This window comes from Halichoerus grypus, chromosome 2 (assembly GCF_964656455.1).
Source record: "Halichoerus grypus chromosome 2, mHalGry1.hap1.1, whole genome shotgun sequence".
In the NCBI taxonomy this organism is placed as follows: Eukaryota; Metazoa; Chordata; class Mammalia; order Carnivora; family Phocidae; genus Halichoerus; species Halichoerus grypus.
In genome coordinates, this window is record NC_135713.1 from 205682084 (window position 1) to 205699752 (window position 17669).

Below are 17669 nucleotides of genomic sequence, written 5' to 3' on the forward strand. Positions count from 1 at the left end.
AAAATCTTTTAAAAATATATATATTCGTCTTAACGATAATTTGGGGAGCATGACGTCAAAAGCACAAACAACAAAAGAAAAATTAACAAATGGGGCTACGTCAAACTCAAAAGTTTCTGCACAGCAAAAGAAACAGCAAAAGAAACAACAAAATAAAAAAAACCTAAAGAATGGGAGAAAAATTTTGCAAGCCATATGTTGGATAAAGGGTTAATATCCAAAATATATAAAGAACTCAGTCAACTGAAACAACAAAAAAAGTATGGTTTTTAAAAATGGGTAGAAGCTTTGCGCAGTGGCAGTATCGTAGCCAATGAGGTTTATCCGAGGCACGATTATTGCTAATTAAAAATGGGTAGAATAACTAAATAGACATTTCTGCGAAGAGATCAGATGGCCAACAGACACACAAAAAGGTGCTAAGCGTCTCTCATCATCAGGGAAATGCAGATCAAAACCACAATGAAATCTCACCTCATCCCTGTCAGAATGGCTTTCTTCATCGAGAAGACAAGGGACATGGGTGCTGGCGGGGACATGGGTGCTGGCGAGGACATGGTGAAAAGGGAACCCTTGTGCACTGTCGGGGGGAATGTAGATTTGTCCGACTGGTATGGGAAACCATATGAAGGTTCCTCAAAAAATGTAAAGTCGACTCACTGTACGATCCAGCAATTCCAGTTCTGGGTATATACGCAAAGGATGAAAACAGGATCTAGACAGGATCTCTGTACTTCCGTGTTTATTGCAGCATTATTCACAATAGCCAAGGTATGGAAACAACCCAAACGCCCATCCACAGATGAATGGATAAAAAGGATGTGGTTCATGTACACAGTGGAATATTATTTAGCTGTGAGAAAGGAGGATCTCCTGCCATCTGCACCAACATGGACAGACCTTAAGCACATGATGCTGAGTGAGTGAAGTCAGACAAAAACAAGTACTTAATGATCTCACTTATATGTGGCATGTATCCAAGTTCAACCTGTAAAGCATAGACAGCAAATGGTGGTTACCTGGCAGCGCGGGTGGGGAGATGAGTGGTGGTGTTTCAGGGTACAGATTTGTAACAAGCAGTAAGTAAGCCACAGAGATCCACCACCCTGCGCTTGTCCACAGATGACCTCAAAAGTGCCACGATTACTGATTTGGGGCTACCGATAAATTTACCGAGCCGGTGAATTCACAAGCACAGAATCCGTGAACGATGAGGACCAACTTTGTAATTAATGTGCAGGTGCCGAAATGTGTGGTATGAGCTGCCAGGACAGAAATGACAATCCGTGTGAGCTAGAAGTTAGTTGTAACTTGTTATAAGTGTAAAATAGCACAAAATCAAATGTAGCCACGCCAAACCAGTCACTAGCCCGAACCCATGAGGACAAAAACCTTGCCTGTTTTCACATGATACTGTGTCCCCAGTATCTGGAAGAGCCCTTGCAGCTCACGGGGATGCAGGAAATGGAAATCAAGGGCTGTGAGGGGTCAGCGGTGCCATTTTATTTTATTTATTTATTTTTTTTAAAGATTTTATTTATTTATTTGACAGAGAGAGACATAGCGAGAGCAGGAACACAAGCAGGGGGAGTGGGAGAGGGAGAAGCAGGCTTCCTGCCGAGCAGGGAGCCCGATGTGGGACTCGATCCCAGGACCCTGGGATCATGACCTGAGCCGAAGGCAGACGCTTAACGACTGAGCCACCCAGGCGCCCAGCGGTGCCATTTTAAACAGGAAGATCAGGGCAGGAACACAACCGGGGAAGGCTGTGTGAAGGAGGGGGTACATCCCAGTGGGGAGGAAGGATAGGCCCCTGAGGGGCAGAGTGGCAGGTGGATTGGAGTGGGCGGAGCAGGAACAGGGACGAGAGCAGGGCCTGGTCATAGACTGTGGAGCTTGCAGGAGCAAAACCATGGCCTCCCTGTTTTCCATGGGGTTGAGAGGCTCCAGCTGGTGCTCATTACTCCTGACACTCGTTGGGCGGTTAGGTGTAAAGTGTTGCTTCTGTTTGCTCCAGGCGCCCTGCTGGAAAAGAAGGTGGACGTGGACAAGCGTGGACTGGGAGTGACCGACTACAATGGAGTGGTCACCAAAGCCCTTGGCTGCCGCCCACCAGTCTCCAAAGACTCTTCCGGGGACCGCCCCACCTTTCTCGACAAGGTATGAATTTAGGGGGTGTTTTGTTTGTTCATTTTTAACAAGAGGTATTTTTCATTTTAACTATGTCCTTAATGCAAGCTGGATTCAATACTTGCCAGGCTGCATGTAATATTTAAGTGACTTTTACCCACTTTTTAAAAATATATGTGAACGTTTAACTCAGAAGAAATAGTGTTACTGTTATATTTCATACGATGTAGGTAGGGTTAAAAAGTACCGAAATTGAAAACTGATTTTCATTTTAGTGGGTGAACTTGGCTGGCTTATCTGCTTCAATTTGTCCAATAACAAGGGTCATCAAATTTCTGTTTTACTGTCTTATTTTATAAGACATTGGAAATGATGTGTTACATGTTTAATCTGAGAAAAAGAAACTAGAAGTGGTTGGGCGCAGGCAGCCGTGTCTTAGTCGGCCCAGCTCGGCCCTTCAGAGAGCCTGCAGGCGTCTGCCGGAAGCCCGGGGCGATTGCACGTGTCCACACACCAGTTCAGCCCCTTCAGGATAGTCATGTAGTGATGTCCCCTCTCCAGATGGGTGTGCCTTCAAAAGGAGGGGGAGAACAGCATCCCATGAAAATCAGTCAAAATGTTGAACCTTGAAAATAAAATTGAAGCAAGAAGGGACAGGTTTAGAAACAAAACACAACAAAGCAGAAAGGCTCACAGGAGAGAGAGATAACACTTCATCTCTGCCCACAAATGAACAGGATCCTCGGCCACACACTCCCCTCCAGAAAGCTGTGGCTGGGTAGGGCCTGGGGGGAGGGTCAGGTCTGCCCTGCCCCCTGCTGTGCCTCCCGTCGCATCCAAGATCCTTAGTGAACTTGGAGTACACATAAACAGCCAGTCATAGGTGGAGCACACTTAGTCTAAAATATTATTTGTTGTTTATGTGAAATTCCAGTTTAATTTGGTATCTTGTATTTAACTTGCTAAGTGCGGGACCCTGACTTACTTCCTTGTCTTTAAAATGTAGAATAATACAAAAAAAAGAAATGAAGAATAATACTACATGCTAGTTGTGGAGTTAGAGGAGATAAATTTGCAAAGGGCCTGACACATAATGTGACCTTAATAATGTAAAAGAGTAAGATCCATCTGCTTTATAATTTACCCTGTTATTGGATTAAACCATATGAAACAGCTGAATGTTGGCAGAATGCAACCAAATGTACCCCTAGAGCCCTGGTACTGAAGGAAGGCAGCCTGTTTATTTGAAAATGGTTGTAAAGTGTTTTCCAAATAAGACTTGCTAATGTTTCTGTGCTTCTCCTGAGCCCTGCCCCGGGCGGAGTCAGCAGGGTCTGAGCACATTGTAAGCTAATGTATGTGTGAAGTAATGGTTACGAGAACAGCATCTTAATCCTCTTTCTCTTTTTCTTTTCCCCTCTTCCTTTGGCCCATGTTCTCCATTCTCTTGTTACCCACACTTTTTTGATCTTTTAATTCTTTATCCATCCATACCCCTTTATATGTCCTTGGGAAACTGCTTTGTGCATTGTCTGCGGATGGACACTGCACGCAGCTCACCCTTTCTTTCTCCAATCAGGACGGCGGCCTAGTGGAAGAGCCCACGACTTCACCGTTTTTGCCTTCACCAAGCCTGAAGCTCCCCCTTTCAAACAGTGCACTCCCTAATCAGGCCCTGGGTGGGATTGCCTCAGGGCTGGGCATGCAAAACTTGAATTCTTCTAGACAGGTAAGGCTGTGGGGAGAGAGCCAGTGTGGTCTCGGTTTCACCTGCCTCTAACAAATGTGTTTGGGACATACACTTTGATTTTTAACTAATACCTGTACTTTAAAATACAGTCGAGGGCGCCTGGGTGGCTCATTTGGTTAAGCGACTGCCTTCGGCTCAGGTCATGATCCTGGAGTCCCGGGATCGAGTCCCACATTGGGCTCCCTGCTCAGCAGGGAGTCTGCTTCTCCCTCTGACCCTCCTCCCTCTCATGCTCTCTCTCATTCTCTCTCTCACAAATAAATAAAATCTTAAAAAAATAAATAATAAATAATAAAAATAAATAAATAAATAATAAAATAAAATAAAATACAGTCGAGTATGTTAAGGTAGCTGAAATAGGAGAAGGATTTCCCTTCAGGTGATGTACAGGTTTGGGAGTTGAGTCCAGTTCTTGAAATTGAGCCATGTTGTAGGAAATGCTTCCAAACTTTATTTATTTTTACACATAACGAACACACACGTGAGTTCAGTGCCCTCAGTGCTCAGTACTGCCGGTTTAAATGGTGTGTCCTGCAGGGTGGTCTCCAGCTGCCAGGTCCCTTCATGGATCCGGGTGATGCCATCCTGTGCACCAGCGGTCCAAACCTTCCATACCGTGGTCTTTGAGAAAACACCACGTGCTCCCCCTGCTCCCTGAAATAGAGGTGACATCCCTGTGGTTTCCAGAGAGCCACGTTGGTGTTTTCCCTTCTCTGACACTCAGGGGATGTGAGAGCCCCTGTCAGGCATCACAGAAGGGAGGACTTCGAGTTTGTGTTGACCGCGGCTCCATGGCCCTTGTGTCTCCCAGTCCCCCTGGAAGACATGACCCGTCCGTAGGACGTCCTTTTCATGGATTCACTCGCACGGGAGGCTGACACGCACCCACCTCTGAAGCAGCTCTTTAAGTAGACGCTGTGATGTTTGGGGCAGCCCAGCAGAGCCACGTGCGCGCCGGTGGTCCCAGGGTGGCAGTGGGTGGGGCCTCAGCCCGCGGTCTCACGTGGCTGATGCTGCTGGTGGTTCAGTGCAATGCCTGCTTTCCGGGGTTCTGCCGTCGGACGGCGAACAGGCCGGCGGGCGGGGTGCTGGGAGCGAGCCCACCCGCTGCCGCAGAGCAGAAAGTACGCCTAAAATGCAGTGATGCTATATAACACAAAGGTAACTGCCTGGATTTATCCATTTATTCAGCTTCCGCTTTGGTTGAAATTATACTCCTGTTTCCTACTTGAAAATGTTGCTGGCCCCGGGTTAGCAGTCCGCACCCCACCGCAGATAGCCTGTGAGAAAAGCTTCCGAACCCCATGGCGTGCGTGGCTGTTGTTTGGAACACTGTATTATGGTAGTTTCTGTGGACGCGGTAGCCTCGTTTGGGGCCCCTTTCCGACTGGCAGTGTCGCGTGAAGACATGGGCAGCCTTCACGGCTGGCGGCCCGTCGTCCGCAGCCAGCCTGCCCGGCAGCATCTACTGTGAGTTCACTTCGGTAGAAGTCGTAGAAGTCGACAACGGTAGGAAGTAGGGAGGATTTTGCTGTCGCATTTAGGAAGGCAGAGCCTCCTCCAGAGCTCCGTAGCGACCCGGCCCGTGCCATCTCCCCGCAGATGCCGAGTGGCAGCCTGGGTATGTTCGGCAGCAGCGGAGCAGCGCAAGCCAGGACCATGCAGCCGCCGCCGCAGCCCCCCGTGCAGCCTCTGAGCTCCTCCCAGCCCAGCCTCCGTGCTCAAGTGCCTCCGTTTCTATCCCCTCAGGTGGGACCCGCGGCGACTCGGATGGGCGTTGTGTGTGTCTGTGCCGCTCGACGTCACTGTTTGAAAGTGAGAGCCAGTTCATTCACCCACCCCCGAGCGCGGCCTTCCTGTCCGCCCGTCCACCGGTCCCCCGGCTGCGGGAGGTGTTTTCAGAACGGCCCCTGGGGGCGCCCCCACCAGCCGTGGCCCGGCTAGGCGTCCACCGGTTGGGAGCCATGCCGCTGGGTGAAAAGATCCACCTCACACGCACTGTAATGTGGTTCTTGTCCAGGTCTTAACAGAATTATTCAGATGAACCCGATGAATTGTCCTAGGTGGGAGAGGAAAATGACAAGCTGAAACATTGCTTAACCCGTAAGGGGGCATGTAGGAGCACTCAGGGCCTGAAGAATGCTTTGGTGGCCACCTGCATGTGATCATAGATCATATTATATATTAATATATTACTGGCTCCTTAGTTAAGTTTATTACTTAGTATTAGACCATTTTTGCCCATAGAGATTCTTTAAAAAAAAAAAAAGTGTCAAATAGAAAAGGAAAAGGATATCTTGTTTTGCATAGCTCTAAAGCATATGGATTTTTTCATGTTAATTATGTTTACTTTTAGAACATTCCATAATTTTACACTTTGGACTGAGTTTTTCCTTACAGTGTTTCAGTCCTCATCCCTTTTAAAAATATTCAGTAATAGATTACTAATGATAAGCTATAGAATTAGTTGGAAGTAGGTAACCCTCCACAATTGGTTGAACCCAGATTTGTGCACTGAGTTGAGATGGCTGAAATGTAGGTGAAACAATAGTTAAATTCATTCATCAGGATACAGGGTGGGCCACGATACCAGACACCCCAGAGTGCAGAGGCTTAGACAAGACAGGCATTCGCTTCTCTGGGTGGCCATGCAGGAGGCAGCGGCTCAGGGCTGTGGGGCGCCCCTGCCACAGCCCTTCCCGATTGCTGGGAGCTGCACAGAACACATCCACTGTGTCCCACTGCCCGAGCCTGGGGACACAGCCACCCCAGCCTGAGGGGCAGAAGGAGAGCTGGGCCTGGGTGACTGGCAGCAGGCTTCCCACACTCAGCAGAGCACGTGCTACCCTTGTGCCCCACGTTACCTGTACTGTCACACAGCGTGTTTTCTTTAAATGACTTGCCTGCTTAAATAAATGTGTTCTTAAAGCAAACTTTACATACCTGTCATAAGTAGAAAAAAAATCACATTTTTCTGATACACATTAGACAACTATTAAAGTGAAAGAAGCCCATCCACGTTCTACCTAAAATTATCTTGCATAAATGTTGTGATAAACATACATAACCCATGGTGGAAAACATTGAAATCTCCAGTGCCAGGCCCCAGATTGTTTCAGTGCAGTGAATTCCAGTTGAAGAGATCCCCCTGAACGAGAATGTGGATTGATGGTCCAGGGCAGGGCCGGCAGAGGGCGTAGACCACTAACCGAGCCCATCCTGGGCAGAGACCCTCCTGGGGGTGGCGTGGTGCCTGCCAGCAGGAGCGACTTCTTCCCTGAGACCCCACATTCACTATCTCCCGTCCTTAAATTATGCCCATTTATTTTCACTGTGACAGAATGTGAGATCAGTTTTCGATAGGAGTTACCCAGAGCCCTAGCATCTTAATTCGTGTCTAAAATATTTGGAGGTAAAAGGTTCTTTCTCTCCTTCCTTCCTTATTTTCTACAGAAGCATGTTAACTACTAATGGCAAAAAGCCCATGAGTTTTTTAATGGCTTTTGAAGTTCATTCTTGAGACAAGCATAACTGTCATTAATTCATCAGTTCTGCACCTTGAAACACTGCCTGGACAGGTGGCCATTTCGACAGGGACACAGTGCCTGACACTCTGTGTTGTGTTCAACAGGTTCAAGCACAGCTTTTGCAGTTTGCAGCAAAAAACATTGGTCTCAACCCTGCACTATTGACCTCGCCAATCAATCCTCAGCATATGACGATGTTGAACCAGCTCTATCAGCTGCAGCTGGTAAGTGGACAGATCATTCAGCTTCTAGAACTAAGGAAGAGTGCGCACTGACATTCATGAAGCTATGCCAGCAACCTAGCCACTAATAAAAGTAGTTAGTTAATGCCTCACTTTCTTCATGTCAGACTGTTGAAAAAATCAGGAAGTTTTTCACTTAAGAGTGTCAATTCTCTGGCCCCTTCACAGAGTGTCCCAGACCTTACCAGGAGGCGTGTCCTTTGGCTCAGGGTCTCAGCTAGCCTTTCTCATCCAGAGTTTCCCGTCAGAGCCACGGAACACAGAAACTGCTTTGAGTGACGATTCTCTTAAGTTCTTCAAGGGTGGGACACACAAAGACTGTTCTGGAAGCGTGAAAGAGAAGTTACTTCATTACATACAGTAGATGCCGTAGAGATTAGGGTTTAATGCCCTCTCACAGTCCCTTTTGAGAAAGGCTGATGTAGCCTAATAATTCTTGAAAGTTTTACAATTTAACATACCTTAAATTTTTAATTTTCAACAATCTTACTGCTTTTACCATAAAATGCCGTGTCACTATATCTCTAGATGCATACTGGATTTATATACACTAAAAGACCTTTCTTTAGTATGTTGACACCTGCTTTATTTCGAAGTCTTGTCCAGTAACTTCATCTCCTTGAAAATGACCAGGAATCCTTAAGGAAGGTAAAAAGGCCTCTGGTAGACAAAAGCACTGATGCCAAAGCTTTCCTTATAGGAGAGCCCTGGGCCCTGTCAGTCCTCACATCTAACCAGTCTAAGGGTCCAGTTTTCCAGTAAGTAGCAGTGTGGGATGGGAGGAAGAAAGTGCCCAGAGAAAATCGTAGTTTCAGGGAGAACACAGAGCTCAGGAAGTGGCGTCACGACTATGTTAGGCTCTCAGAGGCTGTTTCTTTGTCCATAAAATTGGAGATGGGGGGCACCTTGCAGCGTGGTAGGAAGGCTTCCCAGGACCTGAAAGCGCGGTGGGTGGGTGGTTCGAGTGCACAGGACTATTGCTTTTACTACCAGCAGCAACAGGGAGAGACCCCTAACCTCAAAAATGGAGAAGGAAACAACCATAAAAGTCAGGCACACATTTAAAAAGCATATTATGTAAAGGTATTTTTATAGAGGAAAGTAGCTTTCTGCTTCTTGGTAACACTGAAGACATGGCTGTATTCTGACATGAGACATAGCTAGTTATCATACTGATGTTCTAAAATCTCTTATTTATATGGTAATTTTTATTGGCCCCTATAATGTGAAAGACATCAAGAAAATCTCTTTTTTTTCCATTGAGGCATTTTATTTACACATATATATTACATCTCTAGAGAAAGAAGCCCAGGATTTTCCCTCCTGTGCATTTTCATCTTGCTTCTTCATGGTCCATAATGCCAGCTGAGCTTGTCAGTACAATGAAACCAAACTGGCAGGACAGGAGCAGATTATTCCGCCATTTTTCTAGATCTTTGAGTTATACATCAGAACTGGGGCTGATCTCTCCACACTTGTTTAACCTGCCCGTGAGGTTGACAACGATTTTCCCAGCTGATAGACAAAAGCATTGATGCCAAAGCTTTTCTTAACAAGAGAGCCCCAGGCCCTGTCAGTCCTATAACCCTTACTGCCCATTAGACTCAGTCTAACCAGTCCAAGGGGCCAGTTTTCCAGTAGTAAGTAGAGCCACAGGCCTTACTTACTACTAGAAACCCGACAATGATATTGGAGCATGGCCTAGTAAGAGTCTGGCCTTCGCCTCTCTTTTCAGCATTGTTAGTGCTCTTGAGAGCCTCTACCAGGACATTCATGTGACCCATGATGGCGGCATGGAAAAAGATGGTGGAGGGTGCCTGGGTGGCTCAGTTGGTTAAGCGACTGCCTTCGGCTCAGGTCATGATCCTGGAGTCCCTGGATCGAGTCCCGGATCAGGCTCCCTGCTCGGCAGGGAGTCTGCTTCTCCCTCTGACCCTCTCCCCTCTCATGTGCTCTCTCTCATTCTCTCTCTCTCTCAAATAAATAAATAAAATCTTTAAAAAAAAAAAAGAAAAAGATGGTGGAAAAAGCAAGAAAATCTTGAATTATGTTTAATGTGTTCTGTTTTACAAACAATTCATACTGTTTTTAATTTTTTTTTTTTCCAAAAATTCGTAAAATAAAGTTTTGGTGCATCCTGAGGTTGTTTTAGGGCCTTTAAGGATTCACTTAAGTGGAGTATTTTATTCCTCTATAATTTACAGATTAATGAGGCATTTCTAATAGTATAGTCTCTACCTTTATATGGATCTTGTTTTAATAAATCCTCTTGCTAAACATGTCCTCAAAAATCCATGTTATAAGAAAAAAATGTATGATTGGCAGCCAGCATTTTGAAGCAATCAAATGATGGAAGCTCCGCATGGCTGTGTGGCAGGTGCTCACGGTTAGGCAGCTTGGCAGGTGGGCCTGTAACAGGAGTGCCACAGGCCGGTTTCAGGCAGCCTGTGGGGGGACATCAGCATGCGGCCCCTGGCACTCACAAGCCTTGAGTCTGTGTTGTTCTGATTATCTGGGGCGGCCACTCACTGCTGTTCTGCTAGGGTCTGAGCCACTCTGGATGACTTTCATCTGTATCACTGTAAGAATCAGTAGTTTTTCGTTTTCCCATCATTTCTTTTACTTTTAGTTTGTAAGATTTGAGGAGAAGAATTTTGATCTCTTTGTTAACTGAAAAATATTTGCTGACAAATCTCATTACCTACACTAAAGGGTACTGACTGAATTAGTTTTTAAAAATCTACATGCTAGGGGCACCTGGGTGGCTCAGTCGTTAAGCGTCTGCCTTCGGCTCAGGTCATGATCCCAGGGTCCTGGGATCGAGCCCCGCATCGGGCTCCCTGCTCCGCGGGAAGCCTGCTTCTCCCTCTGCCTCTCCCCCTGCTTGTGTTCTCTCTCTCGCTGTGTCTCTGTCAAATAAATAAATAAAATCTTAAAAAAAAAAAATCTATGTGCTAGAAGGGTTTGGGAAAGACATTTCTCCTTTTAAAAATGCTTCTACCTCACAGTATGCTTAAACCATAGTATGGTAAGGGGACCAAGAATCTTGGCTGTTTTCTCTCTCTCTCTCTCTCTCATATACACAAAAGCGGAGCCCTGTGCTGACGGCCCTCTTACAGCATCTCCCTGTTCCCGTCCACAGGCGTACCAGCGTTTACAGCTCCAGCAGCAGATGCTGCAGGCTCAGCGTAATGTTTCCGGACCCATGAGACAGCAGGAGCAGCAAGTAGGTACCGCCTGGGGGGTAGCTGGACTCGCCAGCGCCCGTCCTGCCTGATCTGCAGTTGCCAGAGGGCAAACTGTTACGTTGTCATTGACTTTTCTCTCGCTAACCCCCCCCCTTTTAGCAGTCTCGGGGTCACCTTGGTTTGGGAGCAGGTGGGTCCAGCCAGCGGAGACTAAATGCCCTGGGTCTGGAGACAAGTGATGTGCGCCCCTCTCAGACCTTTCCCACTCGCCTCTCTGCCGCCAGGTTGCGCGCACAATCACTAACCTGCAGCAGCAGATCCAGCAGCACCAGCGCCAGCTGGCCCAGGCCCTGCTCGTGAAGCCGCCGCCGCCCCCGCCGCACCTGTCTCTGCACCCCTCTGCAGGCAAATCGGCCATGGACAGCTTCCCCCCCCACCCCCAGGCCCCCGGCCTGCCCGACCTGCAGACCAAAGAGCCACAGTCTTCACCCAGCACCTTTGCTCCTTACCCTCTAGGTGAGTCCCCGCAGTGCGGGCCGGCGCTCTCTCCCAGGGCTTCCTGGTAAGGGAGCACCACTGGCCGTCTTCTGCAGAGCGAAATTCTGCTATGGCCATAAATACCTTCTAGTATAAAGTCTTTTAAAGGAGCACCAGCGAGAGCCCCAGAATTCCCTCATTTCTGTTGTCAAATCAGTTTGTTCTGTTCCTGGTTTCCTGCTCTTTAGCAGCCACCATCCCCCACCTAACTGCAGGGATGAGTTTATAATGGTTTTACTAGTAAATGTGTTTAGATTTTTAAAAATCAGGTACTTTTTGGAAAGCAGTGGTTGTCCATACAAGCCTTGTAGTGTAGAAGACAGTTTGTATAATCCGCCAAATCAACATGCATGTGTTGACCCCTAACCTGTAGGAAGCATGCTCAGCACATGAAATCCGCAGGTCGGCAGAAGATACGGTGCCACCCTCCAGGTCCTATAAACCAGCCAGGAGGGGCACGGGTTACATAACTGCAGGCAGGATCGAGGAAATGTCCCAGGGAGGTATATGTCAGTAAATGGATTATACGTGAAACAGTTTGATGTAAGAATCCAGAACCTGGTGACCGCTCTCAGGCTTGTCTGCTAGGTGGCTGTTAGTATGAAGCTCCAGGACAAAGGGAACCAGTAACCCAGGAAATACATATCAGGAGCAAAGGTCAGATGCGTGATAGTGAGTTTGCTACTGGCTGATGGTGTCCCTTTCCTTAATACTGCCCTGAAAAGAGCTGTAAATCCTAATCGTACGAGCATGTTCTCCTTGACATGCAATCCTTGTGGTATGTCCTTAATATGAACCTGATGAATGCTAACTGTGATCATCCCATCCCTTTCTCATTGCCCCACGCTCACAAGCCCTTTGTGTGCACGGAGGAGGGCAGTCTGGTGGCCGATGCCTGGCTGGAGAGGTGACCCACCACGCCGAGTCCCAGCTCCACCAGGGCTGGCTCAGCACTTCCTTGCATGACTTGCCCGACTGTCTCTGCCTCAATTCCCCATTTAAAGTGGGGCTACTACCTCATGGGGGTCCTTTAAAGATTAAGTGAGATAATACGTGAAGTTCTCAGGACAGTGCTGCATGCAGCAAGCCCTTTGTGAGACGTGAGCCAGACACAAGCCCATCTTGTTGAGGAGTCCTTTCAGAAACCGGTTCCGTTGTCTGTTACCCGGAAAAGCTTCCGCTTCAGCTTGCTAATGTCCATCTGGCCTCTCAACCTATTTTTGGAGAGTAAAGTACACTAATCTTTATTCTTAAAGATTTTTTTCTTAATACAAATGAAAAAATTAGTACAGTGGCTCTTCAAAATTAGATGAAAAATAATTTTGATAATATTTTATAATATTCACATTAAACTTACAAACTTATTGAAAATAAATAGCGGGACGCGTGGCTGGCTCTTGATCTCGGGGTTGTGAGTTCAAGCCCCACATTGAGTGTAAAGATTACTTAAAAATAAAATCTTAAGACAAAAAGAAAGAAAAGAAATAGCTAATCAGGGGCGCCTGGGTGGCTCAGTTAAGTATCTGCCTTCAGCTCAGGTCATGATCATGGGTCCTGGGATCGGCCCCACGTCGGGCACCTTGCTCAGCGGGGAGTCTGCTTCTCCCTCTGCTGCTCCTCCTGCTTGTGCTCTCTCTTTCTCTCTCTGACAAATAAAAATCTTTAAAAAGAAAAAATAGCTGATCCAGTATAAGAAACTTAGCCTATAAAATTGCCTCTCTGCTTGGTTCTTGGCATTTTTCTTCAATGGTTGTAGCTCCGTCCACCTTCCTTCCCACGCAGTGTCTCCTTACTCTGCTGTTTCTTAACTGCTGGAATTTGTCGTCCACACAGGAAGATCAGGCACAGAATAGTGAAAAACAGCTTCATAGGCAGTGCTGCAGAGAAGGGAGAGCTGGTGTTCACCATGAACGGTGCTAAAGAAAAACCCAGAGCAGGGGCCAAGCATGGATCTCAGATGAGCAGGACTTCAGTGACCAGAGCCTGGCAGGACAGGGTGTGCCCTGGGCAGTCATGCTAACTTGTGGCGGGGGGCCACAGATGAGCGGGCAAGCTGGGGAGATGGGTTCAGGCCCAACACTTGGAAGGCCAGGCTGCAGCCCGGCCTCACTGTCCCCTCACCCAACTACATGTGTGCAAATGGAAGCGAAGGTTGCCGTCCGTGCCAACCGCACACAGACAGCCGCTGGCGGCATCTGACCTGCCCAGGTGGTGTGTTTCATCTGCAAAGTGTGTGTGTGTGTGTGTGTGTGTGTGTGTGTGTGTGTGTGTGTGTGTGTTAATTACCAACATTTACAAATTGGAAATTTTTAAATAAAAGTAACTTCTTGCTTCTCTTAAAATGGCTCCGTGGGGTCTGCCTTCCCTGTGGCTGTCACAGGCTGGCACCAGCAGCTGGCACTCCGGGCGGGACAAGCACCGTCAGGTTCACCACCATCCCCACTGGGCCCACTTCACAGCCGCTTGGCCCATGTAGGCATTTGAGTTTGCAGACACGGATTTAAAGCCAAGAACAAACCTGTTCAATACCTTGCTTACAAGTAGAGATGCACTTTGACTGACGTACCAGGATGTATGGTCTGTGAATCCTGGGGTTATTCTCCATCACCGAGCATTCAGTCCCCATCAGGGACTCTATATCGTCCTCCTCGCCCCTCTTTAGTAACCTGACATGGTGTTGCCAGATAACAGCAGCATGTGCTTTTAGCCGTAAGAAAGAAAACCCAGGATTGGCACGCCGTTCCAGCCGGGGGCAGATGGCAGCCCTGCCACGCCCTCCAATAGGTCAAGTCCTTAAAAGGAGTCTGATATTTATAAACTCCTGAAGAGCAGACTTTCGTAAAGTAAGTTCACTAAAGGTGGAATGGAATTATCCCTACCAGCCTGTTCTGGCTTTAGAACACTGTCTAGAACTCTGAAGGAGTTGTCCTGATCTGCTGAGTTTCCCTAAGATATCCTAAGATCAGAAAAGATTTTCCTCATTGTCTGGACTTGCCCTGTCTTTCTGTAGGTTCTGAGGAGCACCGGGACCGTGTTTAGCTCTGAAACAAGTGAAATGAAGACAGTCATTGGTCTTACTTAACCAGAGAATATTCATTACCATTTCAGCTTAATTTGGGAATAATATTCCTGGAAATATGTGTCGTTAAAAAGACAAAAAGCTTTTCTTTCTACCAGCATTAGAAGTTAGAGTTAAGTGTGTGGCCATGAGTTAAGACTTGGATTGATTCTCCAGGAGAGCTTTAGGATGTAATAAAATTTAGAAGAAGAGCAGGCATATCCTAATAGCATTTTTATTTTTAGCCGGACTGAACCCAAACATGAATGTCAACAGCATGGACATGACTGGTGGTTTGTCGGTGAAGGACCCGTCTCAGTCCCAGTCACGCCTCCCTCAGTGGACACACCCCAACCCGATGGACAACTTACCCGGTGCTGCTGCTCCCCTCGATCAGAACCCCAGCAAGCATGGTACGTCCAAGCCGGGTGCCTGTGGTCCAGTCGCTGCTGTTCCACTCGCTGACTGTCCGGTTGTAGAGCATGCTCCTTTTATTACTCACACTGCATCTCTTGTCTGAGAATTCCACTAGAATGGAATCTTCCGTTCCATCACAGAATGTGTAAGATCCCAGCTAGTGCACGGTCAAACTTCCTGAAACCCCAGCCTCCAGATCTTTGCTACAAACCCAGAAGGAGTTGAAAACGCCCCAGAGTAGCAAAGAATATTGGTCATAGCTGCATATTTTTTATTTATATCTGTATTCTTCAACAAAAAAATTCGTTTACTGAGAAGAAATTTTTTTCAATAAAATGATAAAACACAATAGAAAATCAGATGCTTTGAAAAAAGGAAGAAGCAAAAGTGCTAATAACCAGAGGCAGCGACCTCACTAGTAAGCATTAACTTTAGCTCCCAGTTTCCTGATAGCATAAATGGCAGAGAAAATGTAATAGGTGTATGATTCTCTCTTGATGTAAATATTCTAAAAGGAAAAACACAGTTTTTCCTAACGGTTAATTCTACAACAGAATCATCACAGGCTGCCTGGGCACTTTCCTTGGCAAGAGAGCGTGGCCACCCCTGGCCGGGTGGTCCAGTCCAGAAGATAAGGGCCCTGCGTTCACATGCCCAGTATGTCCTTCCAGAGGGAGGGCAGGACGCACGCAACCACAGAGTCCATTGCTAAGCACAGAGACTCATAAGCTGGTCCCAGAAAGGCACATAAGCTGGTCCCAGAAAGGCACAGGCCCGCTTTCAGTGATACGGGTTTGTGTTTTATCAAGATTTCCAACTCGACAAACTAAAATGGTTCTTAAGGAATTTTGGTTTTGGGGTGCCTTGCTGGCTCAGTCGGTTGAGCGTGCAACTCTGGGTCTCACGGTTGTGTGTTTGAGCGCCATGTTGGGGTAGAGATCACTTAAAAGTAAAATCTTTAAAGAATAAAAAGAATTTTGGTCTTCCACAGACAAATTTTAGGCTAACCAAAATAATCACTTATCCTTAGAGAGTGCAGGACAAACCAAGTCTGATGGTTCATGTACCTCTGAAAGGGGCAGGGCCCGGTGCCTAGCAGTGAGGGCTCAGGGGCTCCCCTGTTCACTCAGCTCTTTGTCTCCCGCTGCCCCCCCAGGTGCTATCCCTGGAGGTCTAAGCATTGGGCCTCCAGCTAAGTCCTCCATCGACGACTCCTACGGCCGGTACGATCTAATCCAGAACAGCGAGTCCCCAGCCAGTCCTCCTGTTGCGGTTCCCCACAGCTGGTCACGTGCCAAGTCTGACAGTGACAAGATCTCCAACGGCTCCAGCATCAACTGGCCCCCAGGTGAGAGCAGGCGGCGCTCCCGGGCAGCGGCAGTCAGAGCCGCCCAAGCCTGAGGACAGACGTTCCGCTCCAAGAAGCCAGGGTCTGGGCTGAGAGTCCTGGAAGCATGAACGCCATAGCTTTGGCTTTTCCACTGGAAATCCGTTTGTCACACGAATTTGGGAAGTGGTGAGCAGCCAGCGCTTCCCTGTGGTCCCTTAGTTCAGTGAGAGGAGTGGAAGGAGAGGGGACGCTGTATTGCATCTGGCCAGACTGCTTCTAGACTCCACACCGCCTGAACACTCTCTTAATGTGGCAGCTCTAATCCCTGCTTCTAGCTTGTTCCAGAGGATTGATGATTTACTGAAAGTCTAGGATGTGTCTCCTGTTTTAACTAGCAGATTAAAAGAATTTCCATAAATTATCAGGAAGGAATGTGAAGATACTGTAATATTCATGTTTTGTTTTCCATTTTGTTTGGCATTTTCCAGAATTCCATCCTGGAGTTCCATGGAAAGGACTTCAGAATATAGACCCTGAGAATGACCCTGATGTCACTCCTGGAAGTGTCCCCACCGGGCCCACCATCAATACCACCATACAGGACGTCAACCGCTACCTCCTCAAGAGTGGAGGTGAGGAGAACGGGGTGCTACCTGCTCGACATGGAAGGTCTCCCTGCGTGCATTCGGGGGCTCCGGGGTGGTGTGCGGGCCGCGGGGCAGGGACACTGTGAGACACATCTGTGTGCGCTTCTCACCATCTGGAGGTAGTGGTGATGGTGAACATGGAAATGGATTTCCTGGATTTATTAACACATTATTTCTGATCACTGTGTTATAAGATCCCAATATTAGCCATTAAGTTTCCCAGTGAAAAAGTTCCCACTTAAAATCTATTTAAACTGCAGGTGAATCAACCCCTTCCTCCTCCATCTCGGTCTGTTTCCTTCCACAAAGTCTGGTAAAAACTGAAATCCGTTCCTGGCACAGCTCAGGGTGCTAGATTTGGGCACATCCTACGTCAGGCTTGAGGATCCAGGAGGAGGCAGTGAGGAGCTGGCTGAGCCGTTGGAAGCATCCATGCAGCTCTCAGGCGTGACGCCGAGAGGGGCGGATGGAGCAGCTCTGGACGGGCCGGCGCCCATACGGTGGCTGTGCCGATGTCCCAGTAGAGGGAGGGAGTGGTAGGGCGGCCACGGCCACTCAGGTAGTCCCAGAATGTGCATTCGTGTTTCCTGCTTAAGGCAAGACTGGGGGAGAGATGCAGTTCTTTAGTGGTTCTTTAAAGTGATGGGCTTCTAGGTGTTCCTGTGGTTTGGTAGAAAACCAGCAGAAGTACGGCTCATCCTGTTCAATGCTGTGCATTCCTCGTGTTTCGATGCAGCCGCTTCCTGGAGCGGCCATGCCATCAGGGACAGAACAGTGGTACCGAGGACAGGAAGTGGGGCCTGTGTAAGAGGGGGGACAGCGTGAGGCACCAGCCAGAAGTCA

At 47.7% G+C, this 17669-nt stretch overlaps 1 protein-coding gene and 1 pseudogene across 7 annotated transcripts in view; both read left to right on the plus strand.

Annotated features, from left to right (window-relative positions):
- TNRC6C (trinucleotide repeat containing adaptor 6C) overlaps positions 1–17669 on the plus strand; it is a 148860-nt gene that overhangs the window by 117761 nt on the left and 13430 nt on the right. For 3 of the 7 annotated variants that reach the window (XM_078066167.1, XM_078066165.1, XM_078066170.1), the window contains 9 exons: positions 2018–2160; positions 3710–3859; positions 5483–5695; positions 7512–7631; positions 10792–10875; positions 11122–11353; positions 14678–14845; positions 16006–16197; positions 16668–16811. In XM_078066167.1, coding sequence (XP_077922293.1) covers positions 2018–2160; positions 3710–3859; positions 5483–5695; positions 7512–7631; positions 10792–10875; positions 11122–11353; positions 14678–14845; positions 16006–16197; positions 16668–16811 — 1446 coding nt within the window. The remainder of the gene's footprint in view (positions 1–2017; positions 2161–3709; positions 3860–5482; positions 5696–7511; positions 7632–10791; positions 10876–11121; positions 11354–14677; positions 14846–16005; positions 16198–16667; positions 16812–17669) is intronic. The other 4 variants (XM_078066169.1, XM_078066166.1, XM_078066168.1 and 1 more) reach the window with 3 other exon arrangements.
- LOC118547199 (U4 spliceosomal RNA) lies at positions 285–354 on the plus strand (annotated as a pseudogene).